Below are 20,178 nucleotides of genomic sequence, written 5' to 3' on the forward strand. Positions count from 1 at the left end.
CATGCAGTGTTGTGTGTCTCACACTTCAGGAGGTGTTGTGTGTCTTACACTTCAGGTGGTGTTGTGTGTCTCACACTTCATGCAGTGTTGTGTGTCTCACTTCAGGTATTGTTGTGTGTCTCACACTTCATGCAGTGTTGTGTGTCTCACACTTCAGGAGGTGTTGTGTGTCTTACACTTCAGGTGGTGTTGTGTGTCTCACACTTCAGGAGGTGTTGTGTGTCTTACACTTCAGGTGGTGTTGTGTGTCTCACACTTCAAGTAGTTGTGTGTCTCACCCTTCAGGAGGTGTTAGTGTCTCACACTTCAGGTAGTGTTGTGTGTCTCACACTTCAGGTGGTGTTGTGTGTCTCACACTTCAGGTGTTGTGTGTCTCACATTTCAGGTAGTGTTGTGTGTCTCACATTTCGGGTAGTGTTGTGTGTCTCACACTTCAGGTGATGTGTGTCTCACATTTCAGGTAGTGTTGTGTGTCTCACACTTCAGGTAGTGTTGTGTGTCTCACACTTCAGGTAGTGTTGTGTGTCTCACACTTCAGGTAGTGTTGTGTGTTTCACACTTCAGGTAGCGTTGTGTGTCTCACACTTCAGGTAGTGTTCTGTGTCTCACACTTCAGGTGATGTGTGTCTCACATTTCAGGTAGTGTTGTGTGTCTCACACTTCAGGTAGTGATGTTTGTCTCACACTTCAGGTAGTGTTGTGTGTCTCACACTTCATGTGGTGATGTGTGTCTCACACTTCAGGTAGTGTTGTGTGTCTCACACTTCAGGTAGTGTTGTTTGTCCCACACTTCACGTAGTGTTGTTTGTCTCACACTTCAGTTGGTGTTGTGTGTCTCACACTTCAGGTGGTGTTGTGTGTCTCACATTTCAGGTAGTGTTGTTTGTCTCACACTTCAGGTAGTGTTGTTTGTCTCACACTTCAGGTAGTGTTGTGTGTCTCACACTTCAGGTAGTGTTGTTTGTCTCACACTTCAGGTAGTGTTGTTTGTCTCACACTTCAGGTAGTGTTGTTTGTCTCACACTTCAGGTGGTGTTGTGTGTCTCACATTTCAGGTAGTGTTGTGTGTCTCACACTTCAGGTAGTGTTGTTTGTCTCACACTTCAGGTAGTGTTGTTTGTCTCACACTTCAGGTGGTGTTGTGTGTCTCACATTTCAGGTAGTGTTGTGTGTCTCACACTTCAGGTAGTGTTGTTTGTCTCACACTTCAGGTAGTGTTGTTTGTCTCACACTTCAGGTGGTGTTGTGTGTCTCACATTTCAGGTAGTGTTGTGTGTCTCACACTTCAGGTAGTGTTGTTTGTCTCACACTTCAGGTAGTGTTGTGTGTCTCACACTTCAGGTGGTGTTGTGTGTCTCACATTTCAGGTAGTGTTGTGTGTCTCACACTTCAGGTAGTGTTGTGTGTCTCACACTTCAGGTAGTGTTGTTTGTCTCACATTTCAGGTAGTGTTGTTTGTCTCACATTTCAGGTAGTGTTGTTTGTCTCACACTTCAGGCGGTGTTCTGTCTCACACTTCAGGTAGTGTTGTTTGTCTCACACTTCAGGTAGTGTTGTTTGTCTCACACTTCAGGTAGTGTTGTTTGTCCCACACTTCAGGTAGTGTTGTTTGTCCCACACTTCAGGTAGTGTTGTTTGTCTCACACTTCAGGTAGTGTTGTTTGTCTCACACTTCAGGCGGTGTTCTGTCTCACACTTCAGGTAGTGTTGTTTGTCTCACACTTCAGGTAGTGTTGTTTGTCTCACACTTCAGGCGGTGTTCTGTCTCACACTTCAGGTAGTGTTGTTTGTCTCACACTTCAGGTAGTGTTGTTTGTCTCACACTTCAGGTAGTGTTGTTTGTCTCACACTTCAGGTAGTGTTGTTTGTCTCACACTTCAGGTAGTGTTGTGTGTCTCACACTTCAGGTAGTGTTGTTTGTCCCACACTTCAGGTAGTGTTGTTTGTCTCACACTTCAGGTAGTGTTGTTTGTCTCACACTTCAGTTGGTGTTGTGTGTCTCACACTTCAGGCGGTGTTTTGTCTCACACTTCAGGTAGTGTTGTGTGTCTCACACTTCAGGTAGTGTTGTGTGTCTCACACTTCAGGTAGTGTTGTGTGTCTCACACTTCAGGTAGTGTTGTGTGTCTAACACTTCAGGTAGTGTTGTGTGTCTCACACTTCAGGTAGTGTTGTGTGTCTCACACTTCAGGTAGTGTTGTGTGTCTCACACTTCAGGTAGTGCTGTGTGTCTAACACTTCAGGTAGTGTTGTGTGTCTCACACTTCAGGTAGTGTTGTGTGTCTCACACTTCAGGTAGTGTTGTGTGTCTCACACTTCAGGTAGTGCTGTGTGTCTAACACTTCAGGTAGTGTTGTGTGTCTCACACTTCAGGTAGTGTTGTGTGTCTCACACTTCAGGTAGTGTTGTGTGTCTAACACTTCACCACCACCCATATATATATATATATATATATATATATATATATATATATATATATATATATATATATATATATATATATATATATATATATATATATATATATATATATATATATATATATATATATATAAGGGTGGTGGTGGAAGAATATACTGAAACAGAACCAAAGATTTTTTCCATGAAAGAAGTTTTTTCGTCATCCTCGATGCTGAGAGTCTCAAATGAAGAGAAGGAAGTTGTCAAATTTAAGAAGGAACGTGTTTAATACAAGTTCGACAATCTCTATGTTTAAAACTATTTGATTTTAAATGAGGGAGGAGGAGCGTGTGTCGCAAGGTCAGGTGTAGACACGGAAGTGACTGAACCCACTGTTATAGTGATCATAACACATGCAGACACAGTGTAGACAACACTGTTATAGTGATCATAACAAATGTAGACACAGTGTAGACCACACTGTTATCGTGATCATAGCTTTTAGACACAGTGTAGACCACACCTGCAAAGTAAACAACACTGTTACAGTGACCACAGCACCCGGATACACAGAGTAAACAACAGTTATACTGACCACAATACCTGCAGACACTGAGAGTAAACCACAGTTATACTGACCACAACACCTGCAGATACAGAGAAAACAACAGTTATACTGACAACAACACCTGCAGATACAGAGTAAACAAGTTATACTGACCACAACACCTGCAGATACAGAGTAAACAACAGTTATACTGACCACAACATTTAAAATATTCCACCATAAAACAGGAAGGCTAGAATTTCCGGTGACAGGAAGTTCAGTTTCATGATGTGGGCGTGGCCGTTACACCCCCCACCCCACACCCTGCCCCACACAACACCCCACCCCACACCCTGCCCCACACCACACCCCACCCCACACCCTGCCCCACACCACACCCCACCCCACACCCTGCCCCACACCACACCCTGCCTCACACCACACCCCACCCCACACCCTGCCCCACAACCCCGTCGCACACCCCACCCACTCGACCACACCATCCCACACCCCACCCACTCGACCACACCATCCCACACCCCACCCAGTCGACCACACCATCCCACACCCCACCCACTCGACCACACCATCCCACACCCCACCCACTCGACCACCCCATCCCACACCCCACCCACTCGACCACACCATCCCACACCCCACCCACTCGACCACACCATCCCACACCCCACCCAGTCGACCACACCATCCCACACCCCACCCACTCGACCACACCATCCCACACCCCACCCACTCGACCACACCATCCCACACCCCACCCACTTGACTACACCATCCCACACACATAGTTTCACATTCACACTTTGTCCCACACACCTTCGGAACAACACTCTCTCCACACCTCCAAAGTTCAGGCACTGTACTTTCCACCTCCGGGACTCAAGTCTGGTTAACCGGTTTCCCTGAATCCCTTTACAAATATTAACTGGCTCACACTCCAACAGCATGTCAATCCTAGGAATCACTTGTCTTCAATCCGCTCAAACACGCACACACACCTGCTGGATGCTAAAGACTCGGCCACTTAAAACATCCTTCACATCTTTCCTCCAACCCTTCTTGGGACGATCCTACTCCTCTTTCCTTCCACTCAAGATTTATTACATTGTCCTAGTCATCATATTCCTATTCATTTTTCTAAATAACCAAATTATCACAACAGCTCTTCCTCCACCCTATGAATTATATTTTTCCTCACCCCACACGATCTTCTAATTGCTACACTTCACATACTCTGCATAATATTCACACCAATCATTGCTCTTAATTAAATATAAAATCTCCACTGCCTCTAGTCTGCCTCATAGCAATGTTTAAAGATCATGTCTTACACCCATGTCAGTGTTGGTACTACTAGACTGCTTGCTACATTTCATTTTATGCCACCATTTTAAACTCTTTTCCCTGTATAGTCGCCTCAACACTCCACCTATCATTTCTCTCCCCCCCCCCCTCACCTATTCCACGGTTCACCTCGTCTTTTACAGACCCATCTGCTGACACATCAACCTCCAGATATCTAAATACATTCATTTCCTTCACGTGAACTCTTTCTCTTCAGTCTGACAATCAGTCTTTCATTGCCTAGATTTTTTCTTATTCTCATGACACTGCTCTTTTCTGTGTTCACCTTTATTTATTTTACATATACTTCCAAAATCCTTCACGTTCAGAATATTCTAAAAGTACTGTGTCATTGTCAACGATTCTATGCAACAACATCCAATTTATATTACATTACTGATCGTTTAATCCCAAACGTCTCTGAATATTTTCTTTTCATCGTAAAAGCGTCTTTCTTCTTGGCAATCATTGCTCTTCCCAGCCACATCCACTCTCTCGTAACAACAAACTTACGCTGTGCACTATCTAGCACTGCAGTTTTAAATCTACCCGAAACCTTTTCCAACTCCTCTACATAATGTTTGCTCTTTCCTACCCTCCTGTTGTTCAACAGTTGCTTATACCTTCCATTATTTGCCCTCTTCATTAATTTATTCACTTTCAATCAATCAATCAATCAATCAATCAAGTTTATTCTCTATAAAGATTACAATGTGGGGTTTACAGATTTTGAATATTGTGTGATTCACATGTTATAAAATACTAATTACAGAGGGGGCCACTAGGACACCTAGCATGGCTAGGCATTTCGGGCAGACTTGGATTAATTCTTAACTCTTAATTAATACAGATTATGGAGTAAGTTGGTATTAAGGCTAAGTGACTACATTATAGTTTGTGAGTTTAGCAATGTAAATGCTTTTGTTTTGCCACAATACACAGGTTCTATATTGTAGTATCACAGGCAAACTTTTGACTAGTTAGGATTCATTATTTTATGATTAAGATTCGTATTTCTGTGATTATTGTCTTATCCACTAACCTCATTCTTCCTGCACTCAAGCTGCCTCTTACTGTAGCTACCATAGAATAATCATCTGACATATCACACTAAAAAACTGCACGCCCAGAAGTCTATCCATCACACTTTTATCAATCAATACATATTCTTGTAAACTGCCGTCACGGCTCACTGCATCATATCTCGTTTAACGGTTTTCTCCATTTCTTAAAAATAAGTGTTATCTACTACTAACCCTCCTACTATACTTTGTTCAATCAGTGGCCCGCATTATCATTTACTTCTGGCACTGCAAACTTACCTTCTGTGACCCCTACAACGATCCTACATTATTATTAATGACTCCCACAACAATTATTCTCTGCGATCAAAACTGCTTAAAAATTGCTTATTCCCAAAATCAATTAATCAATCAATCTCTCACTGCTATTACCAGTTTGTAGCTACAGGAGCTAAGTTATATTCGTGATGTTCCTTCTTCAATCCTTTTTTTTATCATGTGAACTATTAAAATTCTTAGTGTTTGTAGTACTACTAGCACAACTTTTAATTCCAGTGTTCCACCACTCGGCGAAGCAAATTTTTCCAGCATCTTATGGCTTCACGTTTTTCTCAATTTACAACTGTGGCTTCTTGTTGCAAGTATGTACTGGGAAATCTTCTTTAGTCTTTCACATCCTTTTTTGTCTTTATATGTGGTTATCATATCTTTCTTTCCTATCAGCCAACGTGGGCATCTTTAATATTTTTAGCGTTGCAAGATATGTTTTTTTAAGCTTTGAGAAAACATTTCGTAGCTTTGAACCTTTTTTTCATCTTAACACATTTGTTATGCGTGCACATCACACCAGCTGAAAATATTTCAATATAAGCCTCACAGAAACAGGTTTCTTATAGCATTTCCCCACTGCATTGTATGCAAATACGATTAATCCTTCCAGACCCCTGCAAACTGTATGCAAATATTGTTTTTTTAAGATTTTTAAGCACAAAAATAGTTAATTATACCACAGAATGCACAGTGTAATAGTAAACTAAATGTAAAATCCTTGAATAACACTGAGAAAACCTTGAACAACAAACAAACAAACAAACAAATTTTATTTTTTTGCAAGATTACATTGAAATTATGAAATTATAATAATAAGTTGCAGTGCAAAGAGCCACTGTCATGCCCGGGCATTATGGGCACACTTAATGGCTTACACACTACTTAATACTAAAGAAATTGATCATAGTTTGTTTAAGTTGTACATCTTTTTTTATTTACAGTAGACAGTAATTTTACTCTAATTACAATAGTTTTAATAAAAATATTGAAATTATATTATGGGAATATAACATTGTGAGTTGCTGAAAGAAGTTTACAATATGAGAATGTTACAACTGGGTGTAAGGAAGTATTGTTTTGGGTAGGTATTTATACTACAATGTAGTATTAATAATGTATGAACTTTGGGCGTCTAGATTTGAAGTTTTGAGATTTAGGTAACTGGGAGATTTTTGGTAAAGTTAAATATTGAGTATTGAACATTTAGTTTAGGGTGAGTAGGTGGTTTTTGAGAAGAGCCTTAAATTGGTGTTCAGACCTGGTTACTTTAGAATTTACTGGTAATAAATTCCAAATTCTGGGGCCCTTTATGTGCACAGAGTTTTTGCATTATATGGACACGGGGTACCTCAAAAAGAGATCTGTGTCTTGTGTTGTGGTCGTGTGTCCTGTTAAGGTTGGTGAGAAGTTTGAGTGGAGGGTTTAGGTTTGAGTGTAGTGTTCTATGTATGTAGCAGGCACATGAATAAGTGTGGATGCTCTTAACGGTGAGCAGTTTTAGACGTTTGAATAATGGTGGAGTATACTGTCGGGAGTGGGGATTTGTTGTCATTCTGACTGCAGCCTTTTGTTGAGTTATTAGTAGCCTTAGGTGATTTAATGTTGTTGATCCCCTTGTACAAATTCCATATTTGAGATAAGGGTAGATGAGTGAATGATACAGTGCAAGGAAAGCTGATTGTGGAACATAGTACTGTATCTTTGATAGTATGCCTACTGTCTTAGAAATTTTCTTAGAAATTTGTTGTATGTGTGTCTGGAATTTAAGGCTACAGTCTAGGAGGATTCCTAGGAATTTTCCCTCTGTGAGTCTTGTGATGGGTGATCCGTTATATTAAGTGGAATATTTGCAGCTCTGTTTCCAAGCTGAATGAAATATGGTTTGTCAGTATTGAGGTAAGATTATTTGTCATCATCCAGGTAGATATTTTCTGCCATTCGGCATTAACAGTGTTAGCCATTATGGCTGGGTTTGGGCGAGAGAAGATGTATATTGTGTCATCTGCAAATAATATGGGTTTGAGTAGCTTTGATGCATTTGGTAGGTCATTGATGTAAATGAGAAAGAGGAGTGGGCCAAGGACACTTCCTTGTGGGCCACCGACTGTGATTGGTTGAGTGGAAGAGTTTGCTCCATTTGTGTACACATAATGGCTTCTGTTACTAAGGTATGACTTCAGGTAGTTGAGGGACTGCCCTCTTATACCATAGTGCGTTAATTTAATGTGCAGCAAATCATGGTCAACTGTAACAAAAGCTTTACGTAAATCAATGAAGATTCCCAGCGGGACTTCTTTCTTCTCGAGAGCGGTGTATATTAGTTCTCGCATGTATATAATAGCATCATTTGTGCTTTTATTAGTCCTGAATCCAAATTGACAGGGGTTTAGCATGTTGTGTGAGACGAGGTAGGAATAGATCTATGTATGAATTAATTTTTCAAAGATTTTAGAGAGCAGAGGTAGGTTAGATATTGGTCTATAGTTATTCAAGTCGGTTTGATCACCTCCTTTGTGGATCTGGGTGACCCCTTGCTGTTTTGAGAATTGCTTGGAAGGTGGAGGATTCAATGGATTTGTTAAAGAGTGTTGCAATAATTGGTGACAATACTTGTGATGCTCTTTTGTACATAAAAGGTGGTAAGTTATTTATGTCCCCTGCCTTGTTTCTAAGGGTGCTGATGATGAGCGAGACTTCTGTTGGGTTGGAGCTAGGAGTAGGGGTTTGTATGTTTTTGTAAATTTGATTGTTTTGTTTTTGGATATTTTTTTTGTTCCTAGAATTTCGGATAGGGATTTCCAGGTCTTTTTCATATCACCTTTTATGTTATGTAATCTGTTTTCATAATACAATTATTTTTACTTTATTAGGCTGGCAAGGATTGATAAGTAAGGTTTACAATGGTCTTTAGTTATCTGACCCATTTTGTATTGTTTTTCTTATAGGTGCTTTGTGTTAATGGATTTAAGGATGCTGGGTGTTAGCCAGGGACTGTTCAGTCTCTTAGCTGTGATCTGTTTAGTATTTTTTAGGGCAATGCTTATTATAGAGGTAGTGGACTTTTTTTTTTTTTTTTTAGAAAATTATTAATACATTCATCTGTGTCTGTATATGTTTCAAGCTCATTATGCCAGTTATAAAGTTATTAACAGCTGTTTCATTATGTGGTCTGAAGGTAACTTTAACAGTGTCTTGGGGCAGTTTACCTAGGTTGGTTATGAGAAAGGTAGTGTAGTGGTCTTTGATTATGCATGATTTTAAAGAGGATATGGTGTTAGCCCAGATGTGGTCTAATAAGGAGATACTAGTCTCGGAGATTCTTGTAGGTTTTGTTATTGTTGGTATCAACCAGCAGTTGCTCATAGTGTTTGTGAATCCGGTTACTTGTGGGTCCTGGTCATGTAGTAGATTTATGTTGAAATCTCCTGTGAGCAGCAAGTGGTCTTTGTTCATATGTGCATCAGTTATCATGTTTCCTAACTTTTCACTAAAATGGTAAATGTTTGACTGTGGTACTCTGTTGATGTTTATCACTGTAAGGGGTTTTTGCAGGTCTTTTAATTTAAATTTAGCTATAATATATTCTCCTTGTTCATCTCTTGTGCAAGAATTATTGATACATTCAAGTTGATCTGAGTAGTATACAGCTGTTCCACCCCCTTGCTGTTCTGTCCTACAGTTGTCTATGGCTGTGTAACCAGGAATGGCATAGACATCTGTAGTACCAGGCTTTAGCCAGGTTTTGGTGAGTGTGATGATTGACATACTGGTATTAAGGGAATTGAGTAATGCTGTGAGGTCATCATAATGTTTGCTCAAAGATCTGACATTGTAATTAAAGATTTATTTATTTATTTATTTATTTATTTAGTAATTTTAGCATACATACAGAGGTACACAAAAATACAGATAAGAGCAGCATGCCAAAGCCACTTATTTGCATAGCATTACGGGCTGACTTAAAATTAACTTAAGATTAACTAAGTAATGATGAAATCAGTGATAAAACATTAATGTAAACAGATTACTATAAAGCACACGTGAGTATTACAAAGACAGGTCATATGGTTGCATGCATTGTTGTACATTCAGTCGTATGGAGAATTCTGTTAGGTAGTGTATTTAAAAAATAGTAAAGTTAGATTGGGTTTTAGGTTTAACATTTATGTGATATAATTGTGGGAAACATTTAAGATATACAATTTATAAGGTTCAGTTATTCAGTATTTATTTGGTTTTGGGTGAGTAAGTGATCTTTGAGAAGAGACTTGAATTTATAAACAGGTAGTGTTTCTTTTATATTTACAGGTAATGAATTCCAGATTTTAGGGCCTTTTATGTGCATTGAGTTTTTGCATAGTGTGAGATGGACACGAGGAACATCAAAGAGTGATCTGTGCCTTCTATTATGGTCATGTGTTCTGTTGAGGTTGGCAAGGAGATGTTTGAGGGGAGGGTTTATGTCAGAGTTAAGTGTTCTATGTATGTAATAGGTGCAGTAATAAGTATGGATGTTTTGTATCGTGAGTAGGTTTAGTGTATTGAATATTGGTGGAGTGTGCTGCCTGTAGTGAGAATTTGTTATCATTCTAACTGCAGCCTTTTGTTGGGTAATTAGTGGTCTGAGATGGTTAATTGTTGTTGAGCCCCATGCACAAATTCCATAGGTGAGATAGGGGTAAATAAGAGAGTGATATAAGGCCAGGAGGGCTGACTGTGGAGCATAGTACCGTATCTTCGATAGTATGCCTACAGTCTTGGAATTTTTTTTTAGAAATTTGTTGTATATGTGTATGAAATTTGAGTCTATTATCAAGGTGGATTCCTAAGAATTTTCCCTCTGTTAGCTTTGTGATAGGTGATCCGTTTATCATTATGTTAAGAGGGACATCTGTAGCTCTGTTACCAAACTGAATGAAGTAGGTTTTGTCAATGTTTAGTGTAAGTTTGTTAGTCCTCATCCAGGTAGATATTTTCTGTAGTTCGGTATTTACAGTATTGGCTAGCGTGACTGGGCTCAGGTGAGAGAAGACGTATGTAGTGTCATCTGCAAATAGTGTGGGTTTGAGTAATTGCGAAGCATTTGGTAGGTCATTTATGTATAGGAGAAAGAGAAGAGGGCCAAGGACACTTCCCTGTGGGACACCAACTGTAATTGGTTGTGCAGAAGAGTTTGCCCCATTTGCGTACACATATTGGCTTCTGTTGCTGAGGTATGACTTGAGGTAGTTGAGGGAGTGCCCTCTAATACCATAGTGTGACAATTTTACATGGAGCAAGTCATGGTCAACTGTATCAAAAGCTTTACGTAAGTCAATGAAGATCCCCAGTGGGACTTCTTTTTTCTCTATTGCAGTGTATATGTGTTCTAGCATGTGTATAATAGCATCATTAGTATTTTTATTAAGCCTGAATCCAAATTGGCAGGGGTTGAGTATGTTTTGGGAGATAAGGTAGGAGTAGATTCGTTTATGAATTAATTTTTCGAAGATTTTTGAGAGAGGGTGTAAATTGGATATTGGCCTATAGTTATTCAACTCTGGTCTCCTCCTTTGTGGATCGGGGTGACCCTTGCTATTTTGAGTACTGTAGGGAAGGTGGAGGATTCAATGGATTTGTTAAAGTGTGTTGCAATGATTGGTGATAGTACTTGTGACACTTTTTTGTATATAAAGGGTGGTAAGGTATTTAAATAAATATATATATATATATATATATTTAAATAAATATATAAATATTTAAATATTTAAATAAATAAATATTTAAATCATTTAAATAAATAAATATTTAAATATATATATATATATATATATATATATATATATATATATATATATATATATATATATATATATATATATATATATATAAAATGTCGTGCCGAATAGGCAGAACTTGCGATCTTGGCTTAAATAGCAACGCTCATCTTGCCATATAGGACAAGTGAAAATTTGTGTATGTAATAATTTCGCCAAAATCATTCTGAACCTAACGAAAAAAATATATTTCACTGTGTTTGTTTAGTATTAAATTGTTGTAAACAAATCTAAAATATATTTAGTTGGGTTAGGCTAAAATAAATTGTTCTTGTTATAATAAGGTTAGGTAAGTTTTCTAAGATTCTTTTGGTGCAAAATTAAAAAAATTTACATTAACATTAATGAAAAAAATATATCTTTAAACGTAAAAGAGAAAATTTCAGAAAGGATTTAATTTTAAATGAGTTCTTGCTAATTGACCAGTTTTACATATTCGGCACGACGTATATATATATATATATATATATATATATATATATATATATATATATATATATATATATATATATATATATATACATACATACATAGATAATATAGATAATAATGATAAACCTTACCTGTCAAGAGCGCCACAGACGTGTAGATGAGGTAGCTGTGCCAAATTTTCATACTGACAGATGTGGAGTTGAGGTGTGTTGTAGATCTACAAATCTCATAAGAGCAATAATAAAATTCTTTCAACTAATTATATGGGCTGTATATTACATCACCAGCGCATGTTCAGTTACTGTAACAGGACCCACAAAAAAAATCGAAACTCGAAATAAATAATACAATATGTGGATGCAGGTTTTTGGAGGTTGCTCCTCTCTTAAGATGCTATGCTGAAGATAACTTAGCTAATACGTAAGTCCTGACTGGACTCAGGAAGCATTTTACCACTCACATGTGGTCATTTGCAAGGATATTTATCAATGTGTGAATGTAATGGTTTGTTCAATGCTATGTTTTAAATACAATGACAACTATATGATGTATTGGTTTACTTAATAAAGTAGACGAGCATCATCAAGTTAGTCCACGGTTCTTTAATAACTGACATGACACATATTGTGGCGGCTTGGGCACTATAGTCATGTATATTCAGTGGAGATGGCGGCTCACCTTCCTGGTGAAGTACAAAAGCTAGAGGCAACACTGATACAAATATTGAAAAAAATAAATAGCAAACTCAAGCCACGATTAGTCTATGAGCTTCGTGGTGAGACTTCGTGAAACACTAATTTAAGCATACAAGCAGAGGAGACATGTTATGCTTTTGAGGGTTGCCTCTGCTGCATGCTTGCATGTAATGTTATATTACAATGTAAGACGTTAATGCGGTAATTAAGACACTAACCACACGTTTCGCCTGCCAGTGGTTTTATCTGTCCGGGAGAAATTAAACAATAGCTCAAGGCACTATTCGTGTTAAATCCAATTTTTTTTTAAATCTCAGTATTAGGTAATCGGAAAAAAAAGATCGGTCCTGACAGGATGCGACCCAAGGAGCATGTCAGCTGGCACGCCTTGTGTAGGCTGTGCCTACACAGCCTGAACCTATGTAACATTCCATCCATTTCATAAAATGCATCAATCATTTAAGATTGATGCCGTTCACAATTATATTTTAATTAAAAGTGCTAAACCCGCAGGGGTCACAAAGCGCCTCTGGCTTGGAAGGTAATAAAATTCAATCCAGGGAAGGGAAAGTTAAGTCTAATTCCAGAAAAAAAAAAAAAATTAGGCAACCTCTTAATTAAGAGGCGCGTGAGTTTCCGTCTCCTAATATCATGTTTATTTCCCCCCTACAATCTACTTCTCCAATACAATTTTCCTCAAAGATTTGTTAAGTTATACCATAAATTAAAGCAAGATCCTGGACTTCACCTTACGGAAGCAGACAAGCAAATGCGATAGTAATTATGGACAGGGTAGATTATAGGGGAAAATAACATTAGAAAACAGGGGAACTGACGTGCCCTTAAAGGTCTCCCCTCGGGGATATCTAATTGAGTATGCTGTTAAAGTTAGGCTAGATTAAGTTAGACAAGTATGCTGGACAGGTTTGGTTAGGTATATATGCTGCTTCTGTTGGGCTTTTCATTTGTCCCACTTTCCACTTGTGCTACTGTTAGCTATGACATTTATTCTGGAGCGTTTTTACCCAAGACCGTCATAATTATATTACTTGTCTCACAAGGTTAAATAGCGGCAAGACTCATTTATATTTTTAAATACTCCATCCTATCATCTTATTCCCATTCAGTTACTAAGACTTCTGAGTAATAAATTGCGCATTAAGAACATAAGAAAGAAGGAACACTGCAACAAGCCTACTGACCCATGCGGAGCAGGTCCATGTCCCCCTCCCCCCCGGATTAGACCAATGACCCACCCCCCGGATTATCCCAATGACCAACCCAGTCTGGTCATCCCCACTCAAGGATGGAGCACTGTACCAGACCCAGCAGCACAAGCTAGTCACGTCCAACTCACACCCACCCACACCCACTCATGTATTTATCTAGCCTATTTTTAAAACAACACAACGTTTTAGCCTCAATAACTGTACTCGAGAGCTTGTTCCACTCATCCACAACTCTATTACCAAACCAGTGCTTTCCTATATCCTTCCTGAATCTGAATTTTTCCAACTTGAAACCATTGCTGTGAGTCCTGTCTTGGCTGGAAATTTTCAGCACACTATTTACATCCCCTTCATTTATTCCTGTTTTCCATTTATACACCTCGATCAAATACCCCCTAATTCTACGCCTTTCGAGAGTGTGCAGATTCAGGGCCTTCAGTCTATCCTCATAGGGAAGATTTCTGATACATGGGATCATCTTTGTCATCCTCCTCTGTACGTTTTCCAGAGCATTTATATCCATTCTGTAATACGGTGACCAGAACTGAGCAGCATAGTCTAAATGAGGCCTAACCAAGGATATATAGAGTTGAAGAACAACCTGAGGACTTATATTATTTATACTTCTAGATATGAAGCCAAGAATTCTGTTAGCTTTATTGCGAACACTAATGCACTGTTGTCTTGGTTTTAAGTTACTGCTAACCAGAACTCCTAAATCCTTTTCGCAATCGGTAATATTAAGATCTACATTATTTAGTTTATATGTGGCATGGCTATTTAACTGTCCAACATTTAGAACTTTGCATTTGTCAATATTAAACTGCATCTGCCACTTCTCCGACCATTGCATCAGTCTATTCAAATCATCCTGGAGTGCTCTAGCGTCCTCATTAGAATGAATTGGATGGCTTATTTTGGTGTCATCAGCAAATTTGCTTATGTCGTTATTTATTCCCTCATCTATACTCATCTATGTCGTTTATGTAAACTGTGGCTTTTACGCTGCATTTTTGTCATAGATAATGACAAAAAAAAAAAGAAGCTGCTGGAAACATCTTCAGAAATAATACTCGGCAGACTACTACAAACTGTCAAACTGTCTGCAATACAAACTACTGTTGACACTGTATATGACCTCTCCTTACACCTGACCTCTCCTTACACTTGACCTTTTCTCACACCTGACCTCTCCTCACACCTGACCTCGCCCCACACTTGACCTCTCCTCACACCTGATCTTTCCTCACACCTGACCTCTCCAAGCACTTGACCTCTCCTCATACTTGACCTCTCCTCGCTTGTCTCACATGCGGCGAAATTTCTCAATTTATTTCTTAAATCATGTTTTGATACCTCGCAAAGAGGCAGCTTCTTAGACGATCTTTTGACAGAAATGTCTAAAGGTGCGTGCCATTCTACCCCTTACCTGTAACTTGCTCATTTATTATCGTTTGTCAAGATCATTATTGCCTGTACTCACCTATTTTTGGTTAAAGTGGTCAATTCATAGCTCCTGGCCCCGCCACTTTGCTGGTCGCTAATAGGTCCACTCTCTCCCTTCTCCATGAGATTTATCGAACCTCTTCTTAAAGCTATGTAAGGATCTTCCCTCCACCACATCACTCTCCAGACAGTTCCACTTCCTGAAAACTCTGACTGAAGAAATACTTCCTAATATCCCTGTGACTCATCTGAGCTTTCAACTTCCAGCTGTAACCCCATGTTGCTGTGTTCCATTCTGTCGCTATCCACCTTGTCAGTTTCTCTCAGAATTTTGTGTCGTTATCATGTCCACCTTATCCCTTCTGCTCTCCAGTGTCATCAGGTTGATTTTCCTTTAACCTTTCCTCGTCGGGAATACACCTTAGCTCCGGGACTAGTCTTCTTGCATACCTTTACAATTTCTCTAATTTCTTGATGTGTCTGATCAGGTGTGGGTTTCATATTGGTGCTGCATACTCCAATATGGGCCGGACGTACAAGGTGTACAATGCCTTGAATGATTCCTTATGTAGATGTCGAAACGTTAAGTTTGTCAGGCCCCCATGTGTTGTAGCAGTTATTTGGTTGATGTACACCTCAGGAATTGTGCCCTGTATGATGCTAACACCAAAACCCTTTTCCTTGAGTGAATTTTGCAGCCTTTGACCTAGGGTGTACTCCGTCTGCGATCTTCTTTGTCCTTCCCCAAACTTCATGACTTTGTACTTGCTGGGGTTAAACCCCAGGAGCCATTTGTAAAACAAGGTTTACAGCCTGTCCAGATCTCCTTGTAGCTTACTTGATCCTCGTCCAATTTTGTATTCTCCTCATTAGCTTCACATCGTCTGCAAACGGGGAAAACTCTGAATCTATCTCTTCCGTCATGTCATTCACATATATTAGAAACAGCACCGAACCTAGGACTGAACCTTGTGGAACCCCACTGGACACATGTACCTACTCTGACACCTCGTCACGCACCAACATTCGTTGTTTCCTTCCTGTCAGGTATTCCCAGATCCATTGCAGTACTTTCCCCTCCTATTCCTGCCAGCTCCTCTAGCTTTTCAACCAGTCTCTTGTGTGGTACTGTGTCGAAAGCCTTCTTACAATCTATGAAGATGCATTCTATCCATCCCTCTCGTCTTACTCCTGTTATCTTATCACAGAACTTCAGTAGATTTGTGATGCAAGATTTCCCTTTCCTTAAGCAGTGTTGGATGTCATGTATAAGCCCGTTCCTTTCTAGGTGCTCCACCACTCTTCTGATAATCTTCTCCATAACTCTGTTACATACTATACACGGCAGCAACACAGGTCTGTAGTTTAGTGCTGCTTGTCTCTCTCCTTTCTTAAAAATTGGGACTAAATTTTCTGTCTTCAACACCTCAGATACATAGCGTATTTGCTCCTTCTCTCAGGACACACGGAGAGATGTTATCTTGACCCACAGGTGCACCCTACTCCTTAGGTTTGCTGGAAGCCTCTGTCTCCACTGTGAATACCTTCCTTAATCTTGAGCTGAGCTCCTCACAGTCTTCCTGGTCGCTCCCAGTGAGCTCCCCTCCTTCCTTCCTCAGCCTGATTACCCGGTCCTTTACTGTTTTCCTCCTGATGTGGTTGTTCTAATTTAAACATAACCCTTAATTCAAAACGCAAATGATACCCGTGTGCCAAGAGTCATGTAATAAACAATCAAAAATTAATTTAGAACATAAAAACTTATTAGGTATCCTCAAGAAGGGATAACTTCAGTGTTAGCCACAAATTATTCCTCCTCTAAGGTTTCCAGCTGACTCGATTTTTTTTTATTTTAATGACGCTGAAGTGCTAAACCCGTAGGTGTCATAGCGCCTCGAATGGGAGGCAGTGAGGTTGGACCCAAAGAGGAGGAAGACAAGTCCAGTTCCTTGGATCGAGAGCCCCTCGCCGGCATCAAGACACCTTAGGGCTTAGAGGGACGATAATTTAAAAAGCCTCTTTGTCTTCAAACTTTCAGCGTTAATACACTTTACAGGAAGGCTGAGACGGTTATTGGGACTTGTAAGTGCCAGTTTTATTGAGCATATTGGTATACTAGTGTCGGGGATAACATGAGAATGCCTCTTCTGATCAGCTACAAACTTTCCATGCTGGTATATTTGTCTTCGAGAAAGGTTCGGATTGGTTTTGCCAGTTTTACTGAATAAACTGGGATATTGGTTTCCAGGAAGGGGTATACCTCCTCTCTAAGATCATACAGGACTGAAAACACATCTAGTCATTGTGAAAGCGTCCTGGTTGTATACAAATAAAAAGAATGTAATGATTGAAACGTCGAGTTTGCACTATTAAATTCTTTTTAGAATCTAATCACACCATCGTGACTAGATTCTGGGAAGACTAGTCACCTCTTCGTATGTTTGCTGCAACAAGGAAGTTCAAAGAAGTGCGTCAAGGAGTGACGCACTTCCCCGCCTCTCCCCTTCACTTCCCTGAGTTGTTTATATGAATGACTGAATGGTGTGTGGAGGGTAGTTTGCCAAGACACACAAGCTATAATGCAGTATATATATTCAAAAGTGTAACCGGATTCTATACCCATTCCTTACTGAAATTCTGGGTACGCCTGCCGCCAAGGCAATAATTTGAGTGCCACCAAATGTACCTACCAGGAGAGTGTTCTGAGGGTCAACGCCTCCTCGGCCCGGTCCCAGACCAGGCCTATACATCTAATACAACTACCATCTAGCCTAACCTTGCCACTACTGGGCTTCGCCTAATGTTTCAATCCCTTCTATTATCATTATATATTTAAATTAGCTCACAGGCAACCCCCACATCGTTTACTGATCAAATTACTGAATTATATTTGCATTTAAAACATGAGTAATCAGTCATAATTTGTAAGTTAGGTGCTCTCATACCTAACCTAGTTCTGTAACGGAACAAGTGCTGATGCTATAATACCTAGCCTAGTGCTGCTGTACTCACCTAGTTGTATTCACCTAGTTGTGGTTGCAGGGGTTGAGGCATAGCTCCTGGCCCCGCAGTACCAACTCGTGTTAACAATGAAATACTTTGTTTAGTGCTGCTACAACTATAGTACCTGGTCTAGTGGTGCTAGTGAGACACCTAGCTTAGTGTTGCTACTAAGGTACCTAGCTTTGTGTTGCTACTGAGGTATCTAGATTAATTGTTACTAAGGTACCAAGCTTAGTGTTGCTGAGGTACCGAGTCTACTGTTGCTACTAAGGTATATTTTGTTATTACTGAGGTATCTAGATTAGTGCTGCTACTAAGGTACCAAGCCTTGTGCTACTATGGTTTGTCTTAGTGCTGATACTCTGATATTTAACCTACTGTTACTCAGGTAATTAACCTATTCTTATTCAGGTATCTAGCCTAGTGCTACTTACTACGAAGATGCCTAGCCTAGTGTTACCACTATGGTAACTTGGGCACATGGCTTAGTGCTGTTACTACTGTAGTTAGTGATACTGCTGATGTTCCTAGCATAGTACTGTTACCACATAAACTAGTGTTATTACCGCACCTGCTAGTACTAGTAACTAACCTAGTAGTGCTAGTTATTACAAGTACCAGGACAGGACGACAAGCTTCAGAAGGCAGGCAAATGTCCTCGTCTCTCAATTAGCACGAATCCTTTCCCCTCAAGGGAGGTTCCTTGACGCTGGTGAGGGGCTCTTGATCTAGGGAATTGGATCTGTGCTCCGGTTCCCTGAATTGAGCCTGAATACCTTCCATCTACCCCCCCAGGCGCTGTATGATCCTACGGGTTTAGCGCTTCCCCATGATCATAATAATAATAACACGAATCCTTCGTAATATCACAAATCCGGCCGTCAACTGACAAAAAAGGATTCACTTCTAAAACCAGCATAGGCCAGTAGGCCTACATCATCACGGAGAGAGAAATGCAGTGTAATGAGATCCATTACTGACAACGTTTCGCCCAAGCAGTGGGCTTTTTCAGATGGTGACTTGAAAAAAAACCCACTGGGTGGGCAAAATGTTATCAATAAAGGATCTCATTACACTGCATTTGTCTCTCCGTCTTCCTGTTTTGTTTGTATTGACTTGATAACACTCCTGGCGAGCGAAACGTACCTGCAATAAATGTCTCACTAGTTGCTCATGTGCCCTGTTACCTAACATAGACCTGCAGCAAGAACTGGCACACCGCTATTAATTTTCCGTAGGCCTCTGCTAGGCCACTGAAATCACTATGACGGAAATAAAAGTTTCAACACTGCTTCCAATGATATTCACTTAGGTTTTAACCACTCAGAAACGCAATGACGATGTGTGAATGGGTGTTAACAATCACCTTACAGACCGGCGCGTGGCAGAGGATAGCGGGCAACTGAGCACTCGTTTTCTATTCCCTCCTAGTGTGAGAGTTGGTCGTGGTTGTGTGTTTGTATGTGTTCCGGTGGGGATGAGGAGGTCCTGTGTGTGGGGAGGGGAGAGGGGGTTATAATGCGTGACAGCGGGCTTGAATGGGTGTTTTTTTGTGTGTTCTCATCTAAATGTGCGTGGCAAGAGCTGTATCTCTCGGCCCTACATCTTAACAATAACAGATATGAGTGACTACTGCCAAACGGTTCCAGCTTCTTGGATCTGGTCTTATTTCCACTTGAACCCATGTATATAATGTTCTGGTTTTTCCTTACCTAATGGTTTTACTTCCTACCTTGAATAAGGTTCTGTGTACATCTGTTTGGCTTATTTGTGTGTATAATTTTAATTAGCCTTATGGTCCCAGCCTTACCAGTTTTTATTTGCCTACGCTGTTATTATTTGTGTATTTTGTATGTTATGATAATGTCGCATCTGAGCTTTCTCTCTATCACTCTG

General features: G+C 39.9%; 1 protein-coding gene across 3 annotated transcripts in view; it reads right to left on the reverse strand.

The window, feature by feature from the left end:
• LOC128687133 (uncharacterized) overlaps positions 1 to 19,803 on the reverse strand; it is a 109,547-nt gene extending 89,744 nt beyond the window's left edge. For 2 of the 3 annotated variants that reach the window (XM_070092801.1, XM_070092799.1), the window contains exons 1-2: positions 19,649 to 19,803; positions 12,041 to 12,210 (exon numbers count right to left, since the gene is read on the reverse strand). In XM_070092801.1, coding sequence (XP_069948902.1) covers positions 12,041 to 12,092 — 52 coding nt within the window. In that variant the 5' untranslated portion in view covers positions 12,093 to 12,210; positions 19,649 to 19,803. The remainder of the gene's footprint in view (positions 1 to 12,040; positions 12,211 to 19,648) is intronic. The other variant, XM_070092800.1, reaches the window with a different exon arrangement.
• Positions 19,804 to 20,178: the final 375 nt, after the last annotated feature.

This window comes from Cherax quadricarinatus, chromosome 40 (assembly GCF_038502225.1).
Source record: "Cherax quadricarinatus isolate ZL_2023a chromosome 40, ASM3850222v1, whole genome shotgun sequence".
Lineage (NCBI taxonomy): Eukaryota > Metazoa > Arthropoda > Malacostraca > Decapoda > Parastacidae > Cherax > Cherax quadricarinatus.